Source organism: Macrobrachium rosenbergii, chromosome 22 (assembly GCF_040412425.1).
Source record: "Macrobrachium rosenbergii isolate ZJJX-2024 chromosome 22, ASM4041242v1, whole genome shotgun sequence".
In the NCBI taxonomy this organism is placed as follows: Eukaryota; Metazoa; Arthropoda; class Malacostraca; order Decapoda; family Palaemonidae; genus Macrobrachium; species Macrobrachium rosenbergii.
Genome location: NC_089762.1, coordinates 14,581,746 through 14,604,242, shown reverse-complemented (window position 1 = coordinate 14,604,242; position 22,497 = coordinate 14,581,746). Strand labels below are relative to the sequence as shown.

The following is a 22,497-nucleotide window of genomic DNA, read 5'->3' as shown; positions in this document are numbered from 1 at the left end:
TCTCAAGGCAACTTGCCTGTCTCGAGTAGAAGTCATATTGTTAATTAAGTTTATTTGCTGCATCATGCTAATGTTGGTTGTGGAATTGCATCACCCATCTCTTTCTGATTACCCTTGGCGCTTTAATCCTCTTTTGATCTCTGTGATTGCGATAAACCTTCTTATTCCAGATTACTGACCCGAACTCAGAGAAAATGCCTGGCCAAAATGACCCAATGCGTTGATTAAGATGTCCACTCCTTCTGTATGGCTGGAGTCACAGATTCCCGGCCAGTCTTCACCAAAACAAGAAAGTCAGGCACATCCAACCGCATTTAACCGGCCAGCGGGTGCACCTAACCACATTTAACCGGCCAGCCTCGCCCAAGAAGAGAGTTGGACGTACCCAGAATGTATCTGGAATCAAGAAGCCAGTAATCCTCGGAGTTAATAAAGAGCCCTGCATCACAGAGATTCAGGGATAGACAGTGAACGATGCCAACTGAGTCACATCTCTTGACTGCCCACTCCCTCAAAGCTAACCTCCCTCTGTGGCGGAATGCCCCAGTCCTAGTATCTTAAATCCAGTGCCAATTCCGCCCCCTGCATCCCTCCAGAATAAAGGTACAGTAAGGAACTGAGGTTGTCCAGTCAAGTAGCTTTTTCAGTGCAATTCTTACATAGACCTGACCTGTCATATGAAACTGGTGTCGTAAGTTTATTCAGTAGTGTTTTATGAAAAGAGCAATTCTGTCACCCTCAGCACTAGCCCTTTATCCTTGCTGTTATCATGAATTCACCCGGTGATCATATGCCTTTCTCTATTGCAGAAAGGAGTGCTTGCTGCTGTGAATCCCTCTGCCACAACTGTATGCTTTTTGGTTTCACTGAGGAAATTCCCATTACAATCTTATGAAACATGCCATTGAAGTTAAATTCCGGCACCCAGTTTACATGTATTATTCATTTTATATGCTGCAGCAGGAACCCAGTGGCCTGCCTTATTCCTCCTTATCTTCTGATTTTGTAAATACATGTTAGTTATCGTAAGAGTTTATCTCCAGAACCCCTCTGAAGTAGGACCTTCAGCCCCTGTTCCCTCTTAATTTTACTCTTTGAGGTGATACAGTCAGATTTGCTACATCCTTTTGGTAAGCCCCCTTTCCCCCCACCTTCAGTCATAAGAAAATATATATATATATATATATATATATATATATATATATATATATATATATATATATATATATATATATATATATATATACACATGTATTATAGAACAAATAAAACATTTTTTCAATGTGAACAAAGAAAACATTTTTTCAATGTGGAAATATCATATCATATTTCCATTGGGTCTGTAGAGGAGACCATAAACTCACATAAATCTTTCCTCCTGTCACAACAAGTCGCCAACCACAACTTCAAGAACACACAAGAATTAACGAGGCGCTAAGAAAAGTCACATCTGGCCAAAACCTGAGGAGTCCTTCGAGGGGACAGCTGGGAAACAGAACGTGGGAAGACACCCCTCATCCCCCGTGCCTTCAAAGGAGAGTCCAAAGAAATAAGCCACTCCCACAGGTCAGGCCTAGATGATTTGGCCAACTAAATGCCATCAATGCCAGAGACCTAAAGACGTCCTACAAGGAGCCAGTACCCAATAACAAACAGGAATTCCTTAAATCACACCTCGAAGAGTTGGAATGAAGCAAGTGGAGGAGGTGCCTCAGAAACACAGTACCTGCCCAGAATATGACGTCATGGTTGACACAAGGGGAAAATAGGGGATATAAGGAGAAACACAGAAAAGGATGGAGTTGAAAACAGAGACAGGAGTGGAAGGCAGAGTAGAAGAGAGAGCAGAAAATGGTTCCAAAGTGAGGGGAAGCAGAAAAGGAACCAAAAGACAGCCTGAGAAGTGTGTAGTGCGTGATTGACTCTCAGAACGTTAGTCCCCTTAATGAAATGTGTTCAGTCTCTCAAACCAGAATTCAAAGCCTTGAACCAGTTAAAAAGCTATAAGGTGGAAACTGTAAGACAAGAAGTGCGAAATAAACCGGAAACGGAACAGTTAATAATTTTCTCCCCAATCTTAAGTCTTTTGGAATTTAATATGTTTTAAAGAATCACTTTTTTCCCACTTAACTAATTACCACACGCCACCATCCGGACACGCTACCTTAGTGTCATGCCTAATAAAGAGGAAAGAAACGGAGCACGAAATATATATATATATATATATATACATATATATATATATATATATATATATATATATATATATATATATATATATATATATATATATATATATATATATATATATATATATATATATTATATATATTGTATATATGTGTGTATATACTTATACATATATATAGAGATATAGATATATATGAATATTATATATATATATATATATATATATATATATATATATATATATATATATATATATATATATATATATATATATATATATTTAAATTTACCTGATATGTATGTAGTTTCAATAATCACAATTGCCTTAACTACTCGATTTCTTCAGACTTTGGAAGCCTTTAACTACAAAGCCTAGATCCAAATGGAGAAGGAAATGAAGAAATTCTGACGCCTGTGCAAGATTCAAACTCTCATCCAGAATATCAGAATGAGGTAATGTTTATCCACCTGACTTCGGATGAGGTTACAAATCCATTTAGTCAATTGCACATATATCTGTCGAATTCAGGTACATTTACTAGAGCTGGAATAGACCGCCCTTCACCATTATAGCCAGGTGTTTAAGTTCGAATCTTGCAAGAGCAACAGAATTTCTTCATTTGGATCTAGGCTATTTAGGGACAAGCGTTTCCAAGTTCTGAAGAAATCGATGAGTTAGGAGGATACTGTGATTATTAAATTCTGCACACACTGATATATATATATATATATATATATATATATATATATATATATATATATATATATATATATATATATATATATATATATATATATTTATATATGTGTGTGTATTTAAATATATACACATGTATATATACATTATATGTATGTGTGTGCGTGTATGTTCAGTATTAAGAAGGCTGATGTTTTAGAAAAAGGCAGAATTATGCTTATAGGGGATCTTGCTCCCAAGGCTGTAAACAAGAAAGTATGAGGTACGAAAACAAACAAACAAGTGGAATTTATTTACTGATAGAAACATAAGTAATGGTAACGAAAAAATAAATAATTATCACGTCTCAGCCTTTGTTATTTTGGGGTGGGGGGGGCGGTGGGCCTCATTTTGAGCAGTTTATTGACATTAATAATGTAGCCCAGAACTCAAGTGTTAAGGCGTTGATACGCGTGCTCTGTAGATTTGCACTACGCAAATCTCCTTAGTTCTTGCGCACAAAAAGTGAGAGCACTCTCAGCTCTTGCTAAGGTTGTTGTAGTCTAAGTAGTGTTTCAAAGTAATTGTTGACCTGGGATCTCGCCGGGATTCTTTAGTTGGATTTGTTCATTTAAATAGATTTATCCCGCATGGCAAAAATGCTGCCTTCCAAATGTCGTCCGGTGAATTATACAAGTGGGATAGCGCTCAAACAATGCTTTCAATATGAGAGATTATCCGAAGTGAAAAATTTGTCATTTGCAATAAATAAAGAAAATAGATAGATGACTCAAAGAAGTGCTTATTGATATTTTTCTTTGCAAATCTGCAACCAAAAAGCCTAGGAAAATTAACTCCATGTTCAGACTCTCCTTGGTCCAGCCAGGGCCAACCTCTTTAACAAGTGCCGGTATACTGTATATACTGTATATAAAATAGATTCACTCATCTATGCTTCCATAAATTTAAAAGATCAAAGCGAATTTTAAAAGATATAAACGTCATGATCCCAATTACTTTTAAAAGAATATATTCTTCTCTCTCCAAAAGAGAGGGAGAATAATTGCAATAACTGTCCATTTTTATTCCTCACTGATTCGCCAAGGCTCTTTCTCTCTGAAATGACGAGATTTTCCATTCCCTACAACGAGATACTTCGAACGCGTATTGTCGTATATGTAAGTTAGACTTGAGTTGTCCTTGATTGTGACAGGTGTCAGAGAATAATTTAAGGTACAATCACAAGTATATTCGTGAATGAACGCACTAATTTAAATACACGATTATAATGTACCCCTGCTCACTCATAAGCAAGTGCACAAACACGCTTACGTACACACACACACACACACACACACACACACACACATATATATATATATATATATATATATATATATATATATATATATATATATATATATATATATATATATATATATATATATATATATATATATATATATATATGAGTGTGTGTGAGTGTATGTATGTGCGTGTATGTGTATGTGTGTGTATAAACATACATTAAATATACAAAATACAGACTGCTCACCGAGAACCTAATGTAGCAGGAAATAGTAAAGAGCAGGAAACCTTATTCCTCTAAGCTGGGAGAAGACATAGCCTGCTTCATCCGCTTTAAGAGCGCGTACCAAAAGACTTGGTAATACCAATGACTGCATTAATGTCTCTGGTAAATGCCAAGGACTTTTCAAAGCCGACGCATTCGCCGGCGGAAAGCGGCACGACGACCCTACGTGAAATGTATTACGACAGAAAGAAAACTGTGCGGTGTAAAATAAGGCAAGCGAGGAATGTTGACGATACTGTACTACGGTTGTCTGTGTAGTTTCTTTAATTGTCTTTTGTGAATCGAGTTGGAGCCTGCAGAGTTATAGTTTTTAACAGCTTATGAAACCAGTGTTGACTTTTACTACAAAGGTTATTTTGTTTTCTATAAATCAGTCGGACGAATCGAAACATTTACATTGATATTGTCACCCGTTGCTGTTCACTTTGGTAGGGGACAATTCGCCTATGCATAATTCATAAGATTTAAGAAGGTATATTACTCTGCATCATTATTTTGTTATACGGTGGGATTTTAAGAATAGTGAAGTACTGAATGACCTACTGATTCAAAGGCCCAGACTGATGACAAAATCATTTGATTTAGTCTTTCAAAACAAAATCAGTATTGAACTGAAGAATATTTTGGATAATTGTTCTTTTCATCTCCTTTAGAGTGAGAAAATAGGAACTCTATTTGAATTCCTCCCAAGTTCGGCAAACTCGCTTTTGTGCATTATGAAAATAATATTAATCATGAAAATATTAGGTGAAAATTGACTAACGAAGATGTACTAGAACTTAACCTGAGGTATGTTGACACAAAAATTGAAGGAAATCCATTTAGTGATTTGCGCTGTGCACAAGTCTATTGGTTTTTAATCTTATATTGGAATTGCGATTCTATAGCGTTTCGAATTACAGCATTGTGTTTCCAACAGCAGAATCTGAGTTTTAATACAAATTCTAATTCCAGAACAGAAATAATACAATTGTAGTATGTAATTATAGATTATAGGGAAAATTAAAGAAATTTCAATTGATTGTGGATACTTCAGGTTTTGAGATTTACGACGCCTTTTCAGTCTATTATGATAAATGTTGCTTTACATTTCTACTTCTTCCTTTAAACTTTCTTCAAAATTGCTGTAGCAGTGCTTACACACACACACACACATACACACACATACATATGTGTATGTATATATATTATTCGAGTATATATGTATATATGTGTGTGTGTGTGTATCTTTTGTGAGCACGCGTGTTTGGGGTAGAGGGACAAAGAAGAAAATATGATAACTGATGTGTTGAAGGAAAGTTAGTTGTTTTGTCGCTTACGTGAGACAAAAGTGAAAGGTGAGTCCATTAATAGCAAGGCCGTTGAGTGAGCGAGTGAGTTCCAAGCGTCTGAAAGGTGTTCAAATGGGGTAGGGGGAGCACTCGTTATGTTGGAAAAACTCTCAGGCTAAGCGATTGAGAACAGAAGTGGCGGTTTGAGGGATGGCAGAGGTAAGACTGAGTGTAGTAGGATAAAACGTTGTGCTGAGTGAATGTTGTCTAAAAAAAATAGATAAAAATAAAATATAATACTTTGGAAAAGTGAGTCTGTGCCTGACTAGGTTCCGATAGGTGATTTAAATGCAAAAGTAATAGGGAACGAGATGGAATTGTTGATAAGCAAGAAATTCCTGTATTACATGAGAATGGAGAGTCCGGTGGAAACGTATTTGGAATGGGACTTGGCTCTGTAGGAAAAGTGTTTGTTACGTGTTAGTACATAGATGGAAGAGTAAGGTTATGGATATAATGGTGAGAAATGGTGTTGCTGGAGTATGTCTGATCATTTTTTTTTAAAGCAAGAGATGTAGTTTTAGTGGGAGGATAATGGGTGAAAATGTGGCTATTAGCATAATGAAGACAAGTAAGTATCATAAGAAGTGAGTGGGGCACATTAGGATGTGATTCATGGAATATGGGCTAGGATTATAATCTTGAGCTAGGAGCAGTGGGATGACTAAATGAGATCATATTTAAAGGTTACAATAACAGGAAAAAGTTTGTTTGAGATGCAGTTGCATAACTGAAGAGAAGATTGTGTCCATGTTCACAGGATGACGGGTTGGTAAATGAAGTAGAAAGAGAGAGATAATGAAGACATTATTCTTTACACATAGCACAGAGGTGTTGTGCAAGAAAAGCAGAAATGTAACGAATGCAGAGAGAAATGTTAATGAACCAGTAGATCTCAGAATAAAAGGTGCAAACAGAGAAATGCTTCCTCAAGTAGAGTCCTAATGTGATAGCGTGAGTATTTTGAAAGTGCCTGACCAGGTTCTGTAAGGTATGTCTTGATGAGGAAAAGATTCCAGAGGAATGGATGAAGTATTTGACAGTTCCAGTGAGTAATAGTAAAGGCATTTGTAAGAAATGGGATTATAACATGATTTTGTATACCACCGAATACATTCATTGGGCTTTACTTGAGAAAATAAGAGAGAAGGCATGGAGACTGATAGGGGAAGAAGGGGAGAATAGTGTGGGTCCTTGTATGCCATAGACAGTCATCTCCCTTAGAATACTGTATCAAGTACTAAATGGCCAAAAGGGCTCCAGTGCTCGGCTCGATAGGCTGTATTTCATACATCAATTACACTAAAGTCTTTACCACCAGTATCGTCATACAAAGGAACAATTATTCCCCTCACCCATCCATTATGAACTTTACCATCACCCAAACATAACCTACTTACCCTGGTCAGCCACTCAGTCACACTTCCACCACCATACTGTTACATCTAGCAAGCAATCCCATCGGCTCCTGTTGTCTTTCAATTCCTCAGCCTCTTAAGAGCCCCTCCTAATGTCCTTAGCATTTACTTCGATGGTATTTTGAAATTCTACACTCTCCAGGCATTTCTCCATATGCATCTTTCATTCTGAAATCCATGTTCTATTTGCTCATTAATCTTCCCCTTAATATTTACTTCCCTGAGGAACGACTTACTCTTCCAGAAGTACTTTCTCACCATCTCACCAATACTCGCACTTTTTAGTTTTCTGTAAAAGAAAACTATTGCGCCGGCTTTGTCTGTCCATCCACACTTTTTCTGTCTGCACTTTTTCTGTCCGCCCTCTGATCTTAAAAACTACTGAGGCTAGAGGGCTGCAAATTGGTATGTTGATCATCCATCCTCCAATCATCAAACACCAAATTGCAGCCCTCTGCCCTGAGTAGTTTTTATATTATTTAAGGTTAAAGTTAGCCATAATCGTGCATCTGGCAACGATATAGGACAGGCCACCACCGGGCCGTGGTTAAAGTTTCTTGGACCGCGGGTCATACAGCATTACACCGAGACCACCGAAAGTTAGATCTATTTTCGGTGGCCTTGATCATACGCTGTACAGAAAACTCGATTGCGCCGAAGAAACTTCGGCGCATTTTTTACTTGTTTTTTATGTGCTTTCTTTTTTCTCCTCTTGACCCCATTATTGATTTGCTCGTGTACCTGTACTTTATCCTTCTTTTGAATGGAATTTCACTTCAAACAATTACTAATTTTCTTTTAGTAAACTTCTTATTTCCTCATCCCACCTTACATTAGTTTCGCGTACCATCCAAACAGCATGTACTAATTTATATATACTTCCTGCTAAGTCTGTTGCCCATTCCTGGAATTCTACTCTATCTTCATATGCTACTTCAACTTCGATGTCTTTAACCCAAGCTCATTATTAATCCATTTCCTCCTTATTATGTCCTCCTTACTTCCTTCATGTCATACTCGTCTTGTTTACTCCTACAGCTACATTTTCACCCCTTCCTTAGCACTGAATCACCCATCTACTTTAACATTTGTTTCAAGCAAATAATGATCAGATATACTTTAAGCTGTCCCTTTTCTCTCCATTACATCTATTACATTGCTCTCTCATCCACTCTTTACCACTTTTCTTTACCATATATATATATATATATATATATATATATATATATATATATATATATATATATATATATATATATATATATATATATATATATATATATATATATATATATATATATATATATATATATATATATATATATATATATACATATACATATACAGTATATATATGTGTGTGTGTTTAATGTAATGGCAAAGTGGAAGTACACCATATTAAAGTTAAACTGGAGAAAGGTAATTGAGATATATTCAAGATGCCCAAGAGCCAGATTAACCAAAGAAATGGATAAATGTTATATAGATAAAGGGAAAAATTTGATGGTGTTAGGGGATTTTAATAATGTTCACACTACATGAGAGCCTGACACTATAGGATTAATTCAATAATAGTGGAAAAGGAGTAGCAGAAGTTTAAATAAATCCGCCACCTGGACCTCCTAGTACACCTATTCATTTCATATATCCTAATGTGGAAACGATACACTCAGGGTTAGAGAAAAAGACATGGTTGATTGACATTGTAGACTGGAATAAAAATATGGATGAAATAAACACTAAACACCTTAGAATAGGACTGTAAAATACAAGAAGTCACTGACTGATTAGTCAAATCAAGTGAAAAGATGTCGAGCAGACTAGTGAAGGTGCCGGTAAAAAGTATGCGAGCTAAGAAGCTTTTTGCCAAGCGCGTAACCCCTTCCAATAAAACTGGTTTCCATAGAAAAGAAGTAGTGGATAAATAACTTAGCAAACCTACGAAAAAGACTCGCGGGGCAGTTATATTAGGAAAATGAAATTGAATACAGACAAGAAAGAGGTTTGGAATAGAATGAGCGGAATTAAGGGAATTCCAGGTAAAGGTTACTGTGCATCAACTAATTACGCAGAAGCTTAACCGATAAGACAGAGTCCGGAAGCTCAGTTATGAGGAGAACACATCAGCCACAGCCAGATATACAACTGGGCCTGTTTTTTCGCTCTGACTCTGCGTCTCTGTAATTTTGTCTTAAGGTTAAATGTAAAGTGAAAAATGCAGGACGAAAAAGAATTAAAAATATATCCACAAGTGTGAATACTAAAGCAGGAAGAGGAAGACATTCCGCTAAACTTGAATATGAATTTTGTTTACTTGAAAGATACATATACATACATACATATACTGTATATACACATATATATATATATATATATATATATATATATATATATATATATATATATATATATATATATATATATATATATATATATATATATATATATATATATATATATATATATATATATGTGTGTGTGTGTGTGTGTGTGTGAAGTCAATGGCATTATTTACAGAGACTGTCTTTATATGTAGACTTTGAATCAGTCTGTACTTATTCTTTTTCTCTTCAGGCAAGCCGACAGGTAAGGAACCGGTCCGTCGACTATAATATTATGTAAATGGAAAGAAACGTGAATAATTTTTCCTTATTCCTAAAAAGCTTGCCTGAAGAGAAGCAGAAGTATGGACTGATTTAAAGTCTAAATAAAAAGATAGTCTGTACAAATAATGCCATTGACTTCAATAGAAATTGAATAAGAGAAAAAATATTCCCAAATAGGGATATATTATATATATATATATATATATATATATATATATATATATATATATATATATATATATATGTGTGTGTGTGTGTGTGTGTGTGTGTGTGTGTGTATTAATGTTATCATCACGGCATTATAATGCATCAATAAAAACTCGATTAAACTCACCGTCGATCCATATCCACCTTAGGGCGTCGCGAGTCATGGAAGAATACTGCGATTCGTGATGAACATGAACCAGTGGTGAAGAAAGCCCGTCTTTCTCAGGCATACTCACATCGCCTTCATCCTGGAAAAAGAAGGACGAGACTCTGAATCTGTCAGTCTACCCACCATCTGCAATATTCAAGAAATTTCCTTCCTACGCTTCTTCTTATTGCAGCTGTTGCACAAAGCTGCCGAGTCAAAGATCACGCAAAGAAAACTCAAAGGATAGGCGATACTTTCAGGACAGGACTCTCACTCTACTAGTAGTTATTTCTCTTCTTTCTGTAAGTCTGCCACTAGGTTTATCGTCTGTTGCCACTGTGCCCCCTTTTTTTTCTTTTTTTAAAAAGGGTAAAAAAATCGCCAATCTGGAAATGAAATTCTAACTTTTTCCTCTAAGAACACATACTCTGCGGGAACTACTTACTGCTGAAACACTCTCAGACACATACATGTGGGCTAAAGTCTATAAATTCATGAATTCGTGCTCTAATGATGGTCATATCATATCTAAAGGCATTTGAATGTAAGTCCAGGCAGTGTTTGCGATATCGAATCATAATCGTAATGTTTATAAGATATATGTAATACATGGTTTATATGAGCATTCTGCTAATACTTATGTAAAGGAGTATTCTTTTTCAAATGATGAAAAGTTTTCTACTTTGACATAGCTGGAGGAAGTAAGATCATTTCACTGAAAAAATATATACTTCAAAATCATTAAACTTAAAGCCCTGCTAAGTCAAGGCTTCCTTAAGGTGTGTTAGCACTGCAGTAAAACATAAAATCACGTTGGCATCTCTTCACATACATATAATAAGTTGAAAACATGTCAACGACCGTAGCTGGAGAATTAATTCTTTGCAAATGCTAGGTAATCGTATGAAGCACTGATTAGGAATACAAATAAGTCGTTGACTTGTATTCAATCTGTTTGTGGAGCGTGTTTATGACATGCTTCACTGTAGTGTCGATACTCCCTAAGACGCGTTAGGTGGGATGCTGCACCAAGAGATGGCTGGTTAGAGTAGATAAGCTACAGCAACAGCCACTAACTCTGAAGGTTTCATTATCCTGCTCTGGCAACTTCAGGTCAATGGTGTATCTAATTCTGTATATTACATGACATCCAGAATGCACAGGAAACAGTTGTCCGAATACACAGGCAGTTGTAGTCGAATTTTCCGAGAATAAATACTGTGGCAGACAGCTGTTTTTTAAGTTATAAGATTGTTCATTAAAATTCACGCAGGGCTTGGTCACTGCTTTCCATGGACCGGTGTATGCACTATGGTAATCCATTGTGGGCGAATTATGAAATATTTATATCATATTCTGGAATACAGTGCTGCAAAGGTTACCTTCTACTGCTATTTCCTGGATTATTATTATCTAATAATAGTGGGGCAGATAAGAGTAATATTTTAGAAGAATCGTGCAAATGACGATACAAGCATCAAATTTGGCACAGTTGTTCTCCAAGGGATACTAATCAAATCTGCCCGATTGGCCAATTGAAAATCCAAAATGGCGGCCATTTTCAAGATGACCACCAAAATAACCAGCCGAAGTTGATGTTTTGCTTAGAAATATTTGTAGTTGTCCAAATTGCATGATCTAAGTGTGGATTCCTATGTTTTTAAGCCTGCTGATGTATATTTTCTAGTTTGTAACATGGTTAAGGCACTGTATTAAAGGAGTTATTGTCGGGCACTACCAAGGCACATTGGTGACATCGCTACTGTGAAACTCAACATGGGGTTCAGTGTCAGCTAAGTAGGAAATTTATGTTAGCATCATACTGCAACAACCTACTAGTATCCCAAATGCTGCCTAATCAACCCCAAATCAGTTAGGCAGCCGCACCTGAATGGACAGGACGTGCCAGCGCAGGAGAGCCGAACCAAGGATAACAGGGTTTTAGTTATCTGGATGGTGTACAGATCGCACGGGACATATGACACTGGGTGAATGGTCGGACTAGGTGTATGGCACAGTGCAAGAACCTAGTTGTATCCCATACAGGAAAGTGCCTATTGTATATTACAGGACATAAGAGGCTTATTATACTATTACATGTACAGGGTGGTAAAAGGATAAACCCTCGACCCTGAACGTCATCATAATTATGGATGTGAACTCTACTGGACGATCATGGAAAACAGACTGGACCAAGTGTTGCCTATGTCAGGAGGTTAAGAAAGAAGATCTAAAATCTCCCCCGGCCAATCTTGCCAGAAGAGGGGATGATGGATATACGAAGCTGGCAAAGAATATTCCTCCGTTTCACTCACTCAGTGCGCTACCAATCAAGCTAAACCCTGCAAGACTTGACGAAGGTTCTGGGATAGAGGAAACGTTGAGAAAAAATAAGGCACAATATCATGAGAGTTGCAGGCTTCTGTTCAACAACACAAAGTTACACCGAGCTGAAAAAAGAGCAAGTCATGTAGGTACTAGTGATGAGGGCAGTAGAAGTAAGATTCCATGAAAGCTCCAAGAAACTAAAACAAAAGAATGCTTCTTCTGCAAAACTGAAGGAGGGGAACTTAGAGAAGCAATGACAATGCAAGTGAATAGGAGAATAAATGAATGTGCCAAAACACTCAGTGATACAAAAACTTCACGCCAAACTAAGTGCAGGAGATGTAGCCCAAGAAGTGAAATATCACCCTGGCTGTTTGGTGGCATTGTATAACCGAGAACAGGCATACCTAAAGGTGAGGGAGCAAGAAAAAGCACAGGAACACTGGAAGGATGCATATCCAATTGCTTTCTCTGAGCTAGTCACCTACATCTGCTAGATGAAAAATGCCAGTGAGAGGCCACTGATTTTCAAGCTTGCTGATTTGACCATGCTTTACAAGCAGAGGCTGGAACAGCTTGGTGTTGACTCGCCTGATGTTCATCCTACTCAACTCAAGGATCAGCTGCTTTTGCACATTCCACAGCTGCAAGCTAATCACCAAGGACGAGAAGTTCTGTTGGCTGTTGAAACTGATGTAGGTTCAATCCTATTAGAAGCATCCCGTTATGGTGAAACGATCCATCTAGCAAAAGCCGCTGGGATAATAAGACAAGACATGCTCCATCAGAAGTTGAATTTCAGCAGCTATTTTCATGACAAAGACTTAGAACAGGCTGTGCCATCATCACTGTTTCAGTTTGTATGCATGATCAAACATGGTGCAGACATCAAGTCCCAACCCCGTCATGGAGCGTCGAAAAAAGACTTTGCTATATCACAACTTCTATGATAGGGATGCAACGACTGACGGGAGCAAGTCTATAATCATCAAGGCTAATGACAAAGATATGCTAGTCATAGCAATATCTGTACTGCCATCCTTCCAGGAACTAGGTCTTCAGGAAATGTGGATTGCCTTTGGCCAAGGAGCCCATATGCGATGGATTCCAGCCCATGAGGTAGTTTCTGCAATTGGGCTTGAGAAAGCTAGAGGGATCCCCTACTTTCACGCATTCACTGGATGTGACATTGTGTCTGCCTTCCGTGGGAAAGCGAAGAAATCTGCACGGCAGACTTGGAATGTATTTGATAATATTACTGAAACATTCATCAATCTCAGCCAACATCCAACATTGATTCGTGATCTTGACATGCAGAGGCTGAAAAGATTCGTTGTCCTCATGTACGACAGATCAAGCGCAGCCACTGGTGTGGACGAAGCAAGACTAGATCTGTTTGCCCGCAAGCAGAGGCTGTACAACTCAATTCCACCAACACAGGTAGCCCCCAGAGAACATGCAAAGCATGCAGCCTACCAGGCTGGGATCATCTGGGGCCAGGCAACCCACTGTAATCCACACATGAGCAGTCCAGCTGAATGGGGGTGGACACAAAAAGGAGAAGCATGGCATTTATATTGGACAACACTACCACCAATTGCAGCAAGCTGTCAAGAATTGACAAAGTGCTCCTGTAAGAAGGTTTGCAAAGGAAGTTGCAAGTGCTCTCAGGCAGAGCTTCCCTGCACATCACTCTGCAGCTGCATATGTGAACAGTAGCAGATCGAGAAACAGCAGCACGGTATGCATAACTTTGAAAATGTACTAGCCGGGACAAAACTTATGTAAAGAAAGACAAACATCTTGGTGGTCATCTTGAGAAATATTTCTCAGAGTGCTTTTTAAGCAGGAAAATATAGTTCAGGAGGCTTCAAAACATAGGAATCCACACTTAGGTCATGCAAATCAGACAACTACAAATATTTCTAAGCCAAATATCTACTTCGGGTGGTTATTTTGGTGACCATCTTGAAAATGGCCGCCATCTTGGATTTTCAATTGGCCAATCAGGCAGATTTGATTAGTATACCTTGGAGGAAACTTGTGCCAAATTTGATGCTTGTATCATCATTTGCATGATTTTTCTGTTATCTGCCCCACTATAAATATCATCATTATTGATGGCAGATTACTTGAAAGCAGATGAATGACAAGGGAGGGCGAGAGAGCTGAACATTCCGGCTGACGCCCAGCAACTATTTCCTTGTTCATTACTCGTTGAGGTACACAATTACTGTACATTTATGTTAGAGGAAATAAGTTTTGTTTGCTCTCTAAAACTTAAAACCAAGTGAGTGATCCATATTCTTCTAATGCCTGAATGTATGGTCAGCCAAATAATACTAAAAACTCTTTCCTATGATATCATATGCAAAAAAATTCGGACGCACTGTTGACTGGTAGGTTGCTAGATTACGACAATTAAACATCCAGAGTCGCTTGTCGAGCCTTTCTAGCGGACAAGTCTTTTGCAACACTATTGAAAAGTGCGTGTGGCATTGCCTTTTATCGAGAACAAAGGCTCTGCCATTTGCTCAGAGCCATTTTCTCTGCACACTCAGAGGCAATATATGCTTAGCTAATTTCAAGATTTAAATGCCGTTTATGTCTTGAAAAAATTCTTTATACCGCCCCTTTTTCCTGCTAATGAACTGTCATGGCGGAGGTGGGTCATTGCCGATGCTAAGTACAATTTCCCTGCTCACGACGGGTAAAAACAGTACAGCCTACTCGGCAAAGACTTATACCTCTCTTGATAGCTCATTGGGCAGCGTCTACTGGAGTCGCTGAATAGGTTTCGTGTCAAGGGTTCGTGTCCCGACGATACCAGTTCGTTTATCACTTATATAAATTCCCCTTCGGCGACAATTCTCCATCGGAGATATTCCCGAGGTAGCGTGAATTTTATATTAAGCGACATTTGTAGCTTCATGATTGTATATAAATCACGATGTGATAAAAATTTCATATATATATATATATATATATATATATATATATATATATATATATATATATATATATATATATATATATATATATATATATATACATCACATTAATAAAGGACCTCATTCAAAGTGGATGGTATCTAATGGAGTATTTATTCAGAAAAAGTTACAAGCTTTCTTGGACAAACAGTCCACATTATCAAGTATCTGTACGGATACTTGATAATGGACTGTTTGTCCACGAAAGCTTGTAACTTTTTCTGAATAAATACTCCATTAGATACCATCCACTTTGACTGAGGCCCTTTTAGTAATTCTGCTAATACACAGAACAATTGTGTATGTGATAAAGTTAATACACATACACACACACACACACACACACACACATATATATATATATATATATATATATATATATATATATATATATATATATATATATGTATGTATATATATATATATATATATATATATATATTTTTTGCAGACCATCCACATAACATCGGTGGCTGGAAAGCGTGAATACATATAATTGAGGGATTACTACATATTTCTTCTTTTAAATCGTACTTGGTGTAGTGGATTTCCTATTGACCAAAAGTTTGACCTTCCTGTGAATAATTATTTTTGTGGAACTTACACTGTAAGCTTATCCTTTGTCATCCGTGAATGAAAACTAAAGGTGTATACATTAATGAGTCCTGAACTTAACAGTCCTCTGTGACTGTGAAAAATAACCTGTCATGTCAATCTTGATATAGTGAGATGAATAGTCTCAGTTCAGTGCTGCCATGCATTGACTTGCATGATAATTAGATGTTGGTTGGCTGTACCTTACAATTCAGATTCCTTTATTTTATACTCCCACCAGTGTGTTCAGCTTCTCTCTGCAGTCCCAGCATAAACATTTGTCTCCTTTATACTTTCATTCTGGTACGAGCACCAAACAGGACAATGCGTCGTAATAATTCCTACTCCACCTGTTTTGCAATGCATGAGCTTGTCGGTGTAATAAGTTTCCTTCTCTCTCTCTCTCTCTCTCTCTCTCTCTCTCTCTCTCTCTCTCTCTCTCAGTTCCTCAATAATTCACAGAAATATCTTCTTCCGAAATATCCATGGTAAAGAGGTTATTCTTGGAAAAGTTTGTACCAAATTCACAGCAAAATCTCGTGGTTAATCGCTGCTTGCTGCATTACTGTGGATTTAAACTATTAATGAGGTAAAGAAAAACATTTGAAAGTGTTATATCCTTTGCTCATTTTAAAAAGGAAATTTTTTGACAATTACTTAATTATGGATCAGACCAACTGTCAATGTGGTCAAAATATAGACGTCTCGGAATAATTTGTAATACCTCGTCTGTAACTGGACTTTCAGTATTACATGCAAAGTGAGCCCGAATCAAAAGAAACCTCCATAACCACCGCACTGCATAGCCATTAAAAGAAGAAAAGGAGGAATCAAGAACTGCCCTCAGCTAATTTTTGCATTTAGATTTTTACGAGTCTGCTACTTATTAGCGGCAAGTAAATTCAACTTAACTTTATGAAAGACTGCGCTATAAAAGAAAACATGATGTGCAAGGGAGCTTGTAGCCATTATTAGGAATTCATTTCGATCTAACTTATTTTTCCATAACATTTTCTTCTTTCTCGTGTGTCATCTTTGTATAGTATTTAGAAATGCCGAGAACTTTTCTCTCCTTCTTTGGGAATTATGGAAGATCCTTTCTCTTAAGGACCCTTATCTAAACTTCTGTCGTTAGTGACGTGGTTTTACCTCATGAGTTTTTCCTTTGGCGCAGTGGCTCCGTGATGTTTTTCAAGGTCAGCAGCTCCTCAGCAAGATTGCCTGTCTTCCTAGTCCTGAATTTTGTAACCTTGATCGACAACAACGACTTCTTTTTACAGCATTGCTCCCCTGCTTAATTGTTTATGGTGTGAAAGCGTATGCTCTACCTTTTTCGATACTTTGTGGGTGGTCGTTACCTTCTACGTTAGTATTGTCATGGATTGCAAAACCCCAAAAACATACATTCCTTTCATGTAACTAAGATGGCCTTTCTTGCATGTGCTGCACTTTGGTAGTTCACCAAATTATTTCTCAGAATATGTAGTTTAGGATTATCTTTCAGAAATAAAAAATTGCTAATTTTTGTAAAGTCCGAGACCCCCACAAAAACAGACGGAAATGCAGGTTATCAATCATTTTCATTCATGATAATTAGTGTCTACTTCAGCATTTTTGAGGGAAGTGAATTAATATGACTATATTTAGATGATTAACATTCTAGGAATCGAGCGCCCTTGAGTCAAAATTGCCGAAATACTCAAAACATGTAGAGGTAGACAGCAGTCATCTTCAAGATTACAAACGTTGAAACTTTTTCAGCTTTAAAAGACACCACAAGTGCGTCTGCGGGGAAAACATTTGTTTCGATGATATGTTGCTGCATACAGAGAAATAAATATATGCTTTTTTATAGGTTCTGAACCTTACAAAAAAGGAAAACTACCAACGTAGGTGGTGACCACAAACTGTGAAGTGATGAGGAATGTCTGTCAAGCCAATTGAACATGGTGGATGCTTTTACTCTCCCGGGAACTACAGCCCAAAATGTAGAAAACTTTTCGATACTGACCTCTACACTGTGTTAGCTTTTTCGTCTTTTCCCAAATTCCACCCTCACCTACTCTTGTGAGTTGAACGAAATATCCGCCTATTTAACAACAACCTTTCCTGTATTTTCAAGGTTTATAAAGGACAGCTCGACATACATGTTCTCTCGCCCTCATCCGTTATTTACAAAATCATTGTAATATGTTATGGAAGGTGAGGCGTTCCCTCACTTGTAGAAGAAAAGAAAACTGTCGCTAGTCCCTAGAGGAAAGAATGCAGCAGAAGCAGATGTAATGGATTTTGGCAATATTCTGCCTTGCCTCAACCACAAAAATTAGATTCATCACCAAAGTGCAAAAAATGCTCGCTAGATTTATTTGCCATCAGTAATTTCTACTATGTGCCGAGTTTCAGTAAAACTAAACGTTGAGTTAGTAGTGTAAGTAGGTAGTGAGCTTTTAGACAAAACAGAAATAGCAAATAACCACTACATTACATAAACAGTAATTGTATATATATATATGTTCTTTATATATATATATATATATATATATATATATATATATATATATATATATATATATGTATATATATATATATATATATATATATATATATATATATATATATATATATATATATATATATATATTTAATACATAATATATATGTATATATGTATAAAATGTGTTGTACATAAGTATATGTTTTGTATGTATATGTATGCATGTATGTATATGATTATAAAATGAAATCAGGTTAAACAACACTGTACACACCAGAAACAAAAATATTATAAATGAAATAAAAAATGTCTGTACTATCAATACAGTATGTATACGACGAAATCATTGAAAAATGCCGATATCCATGCTGCCATGGCATAGACCAGACGGCAAGAAACTTTTCAAATAACCCCAAAACATCATCAGCATTAATAGCCTTACACTCAGCAATATGACAAACTATTCTGGGATAAAAACGGGGCAGGCGACGTAGAAGATAACTTTATGGGAATTAGCAGATATTTGACAAAACTTCTCGAATTTCGACATGATTATCCTTCATAGTTTGCCAACTAAAGTTTATAGTGGCGGAAGTGAAACAGGCAGAGGAGGATGCCCCAAGTCTTCTTTATCGCTTTCATAAATAACAAAATAAATAAGCACACAGCTAGACGCCCTTTTCATCATTTATTCATTTTTGTTTAGACCTCAAAGGTACCGCAGACTGGCGCACAAAGTAAAATCGAGATCGTAAACCAAAGTGAATATGAGTACGGTAAAAACAAATTGCTGATAATTTCCTCATTACTAAAGAAGAACAATTAATCTTCCACAACTTTCTGCCACTGAACCCTCAGTCATTTTGGAGTTCCTCTTCCATAGCAGCATTCGAGTACTAAATAAGCCTTCAGTGGATTTTGAGATCCTTCCTGGACCCTTCGTAAGTTTCATCATACAATGACTATCCATACCAATCCCAACAAGAATCACTACTCCCTTGCCATATCTTTTTTTTTTTTTTCTCATGAAAAGCACAAATTCTCCGGGTGGGTGTTCTACCTTAGTTTTATCTTCGAAGGCCGTTTGTCTTCGTTTTTAGTAGATACTTCATATTCATTAAAGGGGATATTTTCTTTTCCATCTCATACTTCGCTTTTGGGCGATGCATTATTTCGTGATAATGATGACGGTATGTCACCTTTTTTGTTTCTCTTGTTTTTACAGATAGCATGTTCAATTATAGCTGAAATTCTTTGTTTAATTATAGCTGAAATTCTTACTTCATTGTTCATACCTTAATTTTCCGAAGTATAGTGCTCACTTGATCTTTTTCAAAAATATTTCATCTTTCCTTTACTTAGAAGGTTTTTGTAATTCAATATCTCTATTCTCTCAAATTTAGGTATTGCTATTCACACACCTCTCTTATCTTAAGTTTCACCAATTAATGTATTTCTCTTATGTACCACACGTGCATGGAATTTTAATAACACTTAATATGATAGTAAGAGAACAGTTCATTTTGTTTTCCTTGGAAGATACGAATCTATATTAAACAACTGCAATTACATTGTCCCTGCTCTTTGGTGTCCTGATGAAGACCTCGAGAGTAGTTAGCGAACTTCAGTTCCTCTTTTCTTTTGCATCGTTGCCTGTTGCGGATAAGAAATGCATGGGCTAAAGGATAAGAAAAAGTGAGCCTAAATTTATATGCACAGATGGGGCGGTGAGTTAGGTCAACCCAGGTCTTGGGTCAACCAAGTGTTACAAACGAAACTCGCCGTACCTCCTCTCATCAGAACGAAACCAGCTGTTGTTCACGTTGTCTCCATAAAGCAAATTACCTTTATGCCCTCCTCACTTATAAACACACTACCCTCCTTGTCAAGGGCATGCACGAACTCACAAATATAATAAATGTAAATTAAGAGCCATCTGAATACTGTCTTTCATGCTTTCATTATATCCATTATGAAGAATGCTCCAAGAAGCAAGCAAGGGTTAGTTCTCTTGCGGGAGGAGATACCAAGTCTGGAATGCCTCATCGCCTCCCTTTGTTTTATTTTTTTTTTTTTTTTTTCGAGATTTTTACCACTGGCCCTCCACAATAAATTTGCAATTATTTATTATATATATATATATATATATATATATATATATATATATATATATATATATATATATATATTTATACATATATATACATATGGAAGAAAGCGCTAAGCGCTTTCGTGTTATTTACAAGGCATTTTTTCGAGGTACACTGTACCTCGAAAATTTGTTGAAATAACATAAAAGTGCTTGGTACAGCTTTCTTTTATTTTTCCTGTGGCCTTGGCTGAATATATTGTCACACGCTATTAAGTGTCATATAAGCAATATATATATATAGTATATACAGTATATATATATATATATATATATATATATATATATATATATATATATATATATATATAGATATATATATATATATATATATATATACATAGAAATATATAGATTTATTTATTGTGGAGAGGCCAGTGATAAAAGCCAGCATGAGTTCTTGCAAATCTCGGCCGCAAAAAAAAAAAAAAAAAAAAAAAGAATAGCAAAGGGAGGCGATGAGGCATTCCAGACTTGGCATCTCCTCCCGCAAGGGAACTAACCCTTGCTTGCTTCTTGGAGCATTCTTCATAATGGATATAATGAAACCGTGAAAGACAGTAGTCAGATGGCTCTTAATTTACATTTATTATATTTGTGAATTCGTGCATGCCCTTGACAAGGAGGGTAGAGTGTTTATAAGTGAGAAGGGCATAAAGGTAATTTGCTCTTTTTAATAGTAAACTCTATTCGCTCAAAATCTCTGTAAATAAGTCCAACCTTTCACTTAAGCATAAACAGTGACATCTATTCATGAATCAAACCCTGAATAATAACACGCACAGTGTCATGAATGAATGAATAAATGCATTGTCATTATTCATGAGAATTGATGCTTGCACGCGGTGGTGTTCTTCATTCACAGCCTTTAATTTAGTGACAGTGAGACAGGTATTGTGTCAATGGGGAAGCAGGACGATTTACGCAGGGGGAATACTCTCAGGTGAATTAGGTTCGACAGTCAACTGCAGTTCCCTCCGAAGTGCTGCCAATAGTCTGCTAGTCTGCACTTGGGCACACATTTATACGTTCCTGTATAAACTCATAACTTTTATTGCTTTTACTCTTCTAAAACTACCTTTGTTTACATTATGCAGATGTCATGACAAGTATATCGAAAACGAATGTGCGCTGCATATTTGATTTTATTGGTATTTATTATTAGGACTGTAATTGGTATTTTTCCATTGAAAGGTTTCATTTTCAGCACGAAGGCAAGTGTTCTGTCAGCATAATGCTCTCTGTCTGTCTGTCTCTCTCGTGTGTAAAGAGGGCAAGACTAGGGTTCCTCCTTTGAAGGAAAGTTAAACAATAACGAAGTACTGATTAAAACAAAATGCAAGGCCAAAACCTCTCGAGTGAGTACAACAACACAACAGATTCAACAGACCACATCTGGCGACATCACCCGAGTTCCTTTCCCATCTGTGACATCACGCACTATTCTTAAATTGCCATTTCCGAAGACCTTGGAAGTAACAAGGGAAGGGACGAAAATCCTAGATATTGTAGAAGATTAGATTTATGAGAATTAGGCTATAAAGCCTAGCACTAAGGGACTTTTAACCACTCGGTGCTTGAGACACTGAAAACAGGCGTTATTTGACAACGAGATGAAAAAAGGAAGCGGGAATGGAGGCAAATTGAAAGGCTTAAAAGAGGAGAACAGGAAAATCTTCAAACTTGTAGTCCTAACTGATATCTACACAGGTCATTACAAGGTAATAACCTGAACTTGATGTTTCTTTTCTGTATAACCATTTAGAGCAGTT

At 36.7% G+C, this 22,497-nt stretch overlaps 2 protein-coding genes across 2 annotated transcripts in view; one reads left to right on the top strand and one right to left on the bottom strand.

The window, feature by feature from the left end:
* The window catches only part of LOC136850591 (interferon regulatory factor 4-like), a 281,743-nt gene that overhangs the window by 61,286 nt on the left and 197,960 nt on the right, over positions 1 to 22,497 (top strand). The window lies entirely within an intron of this gene.
* The window catches only part of LOC136850588 (uncharacterized), a 219,940-nt gene that overhangs the window by 171,422 nt on the left and 26,021 nt on the right, over positions 1 to 22,497 (bottom strand). Inside the window, exon 2 of the mRNA XM_067124233.1 lies at positions 10,150 to 10,270. Within this exon, the coding sequence (XP_066980334.1) occupies positions 10,150 to 10,270 (121 nt within the window). The remainder of the gene's footprint in view (positions 1 to 10,149; positions 10,271 to 22,497) is intronic.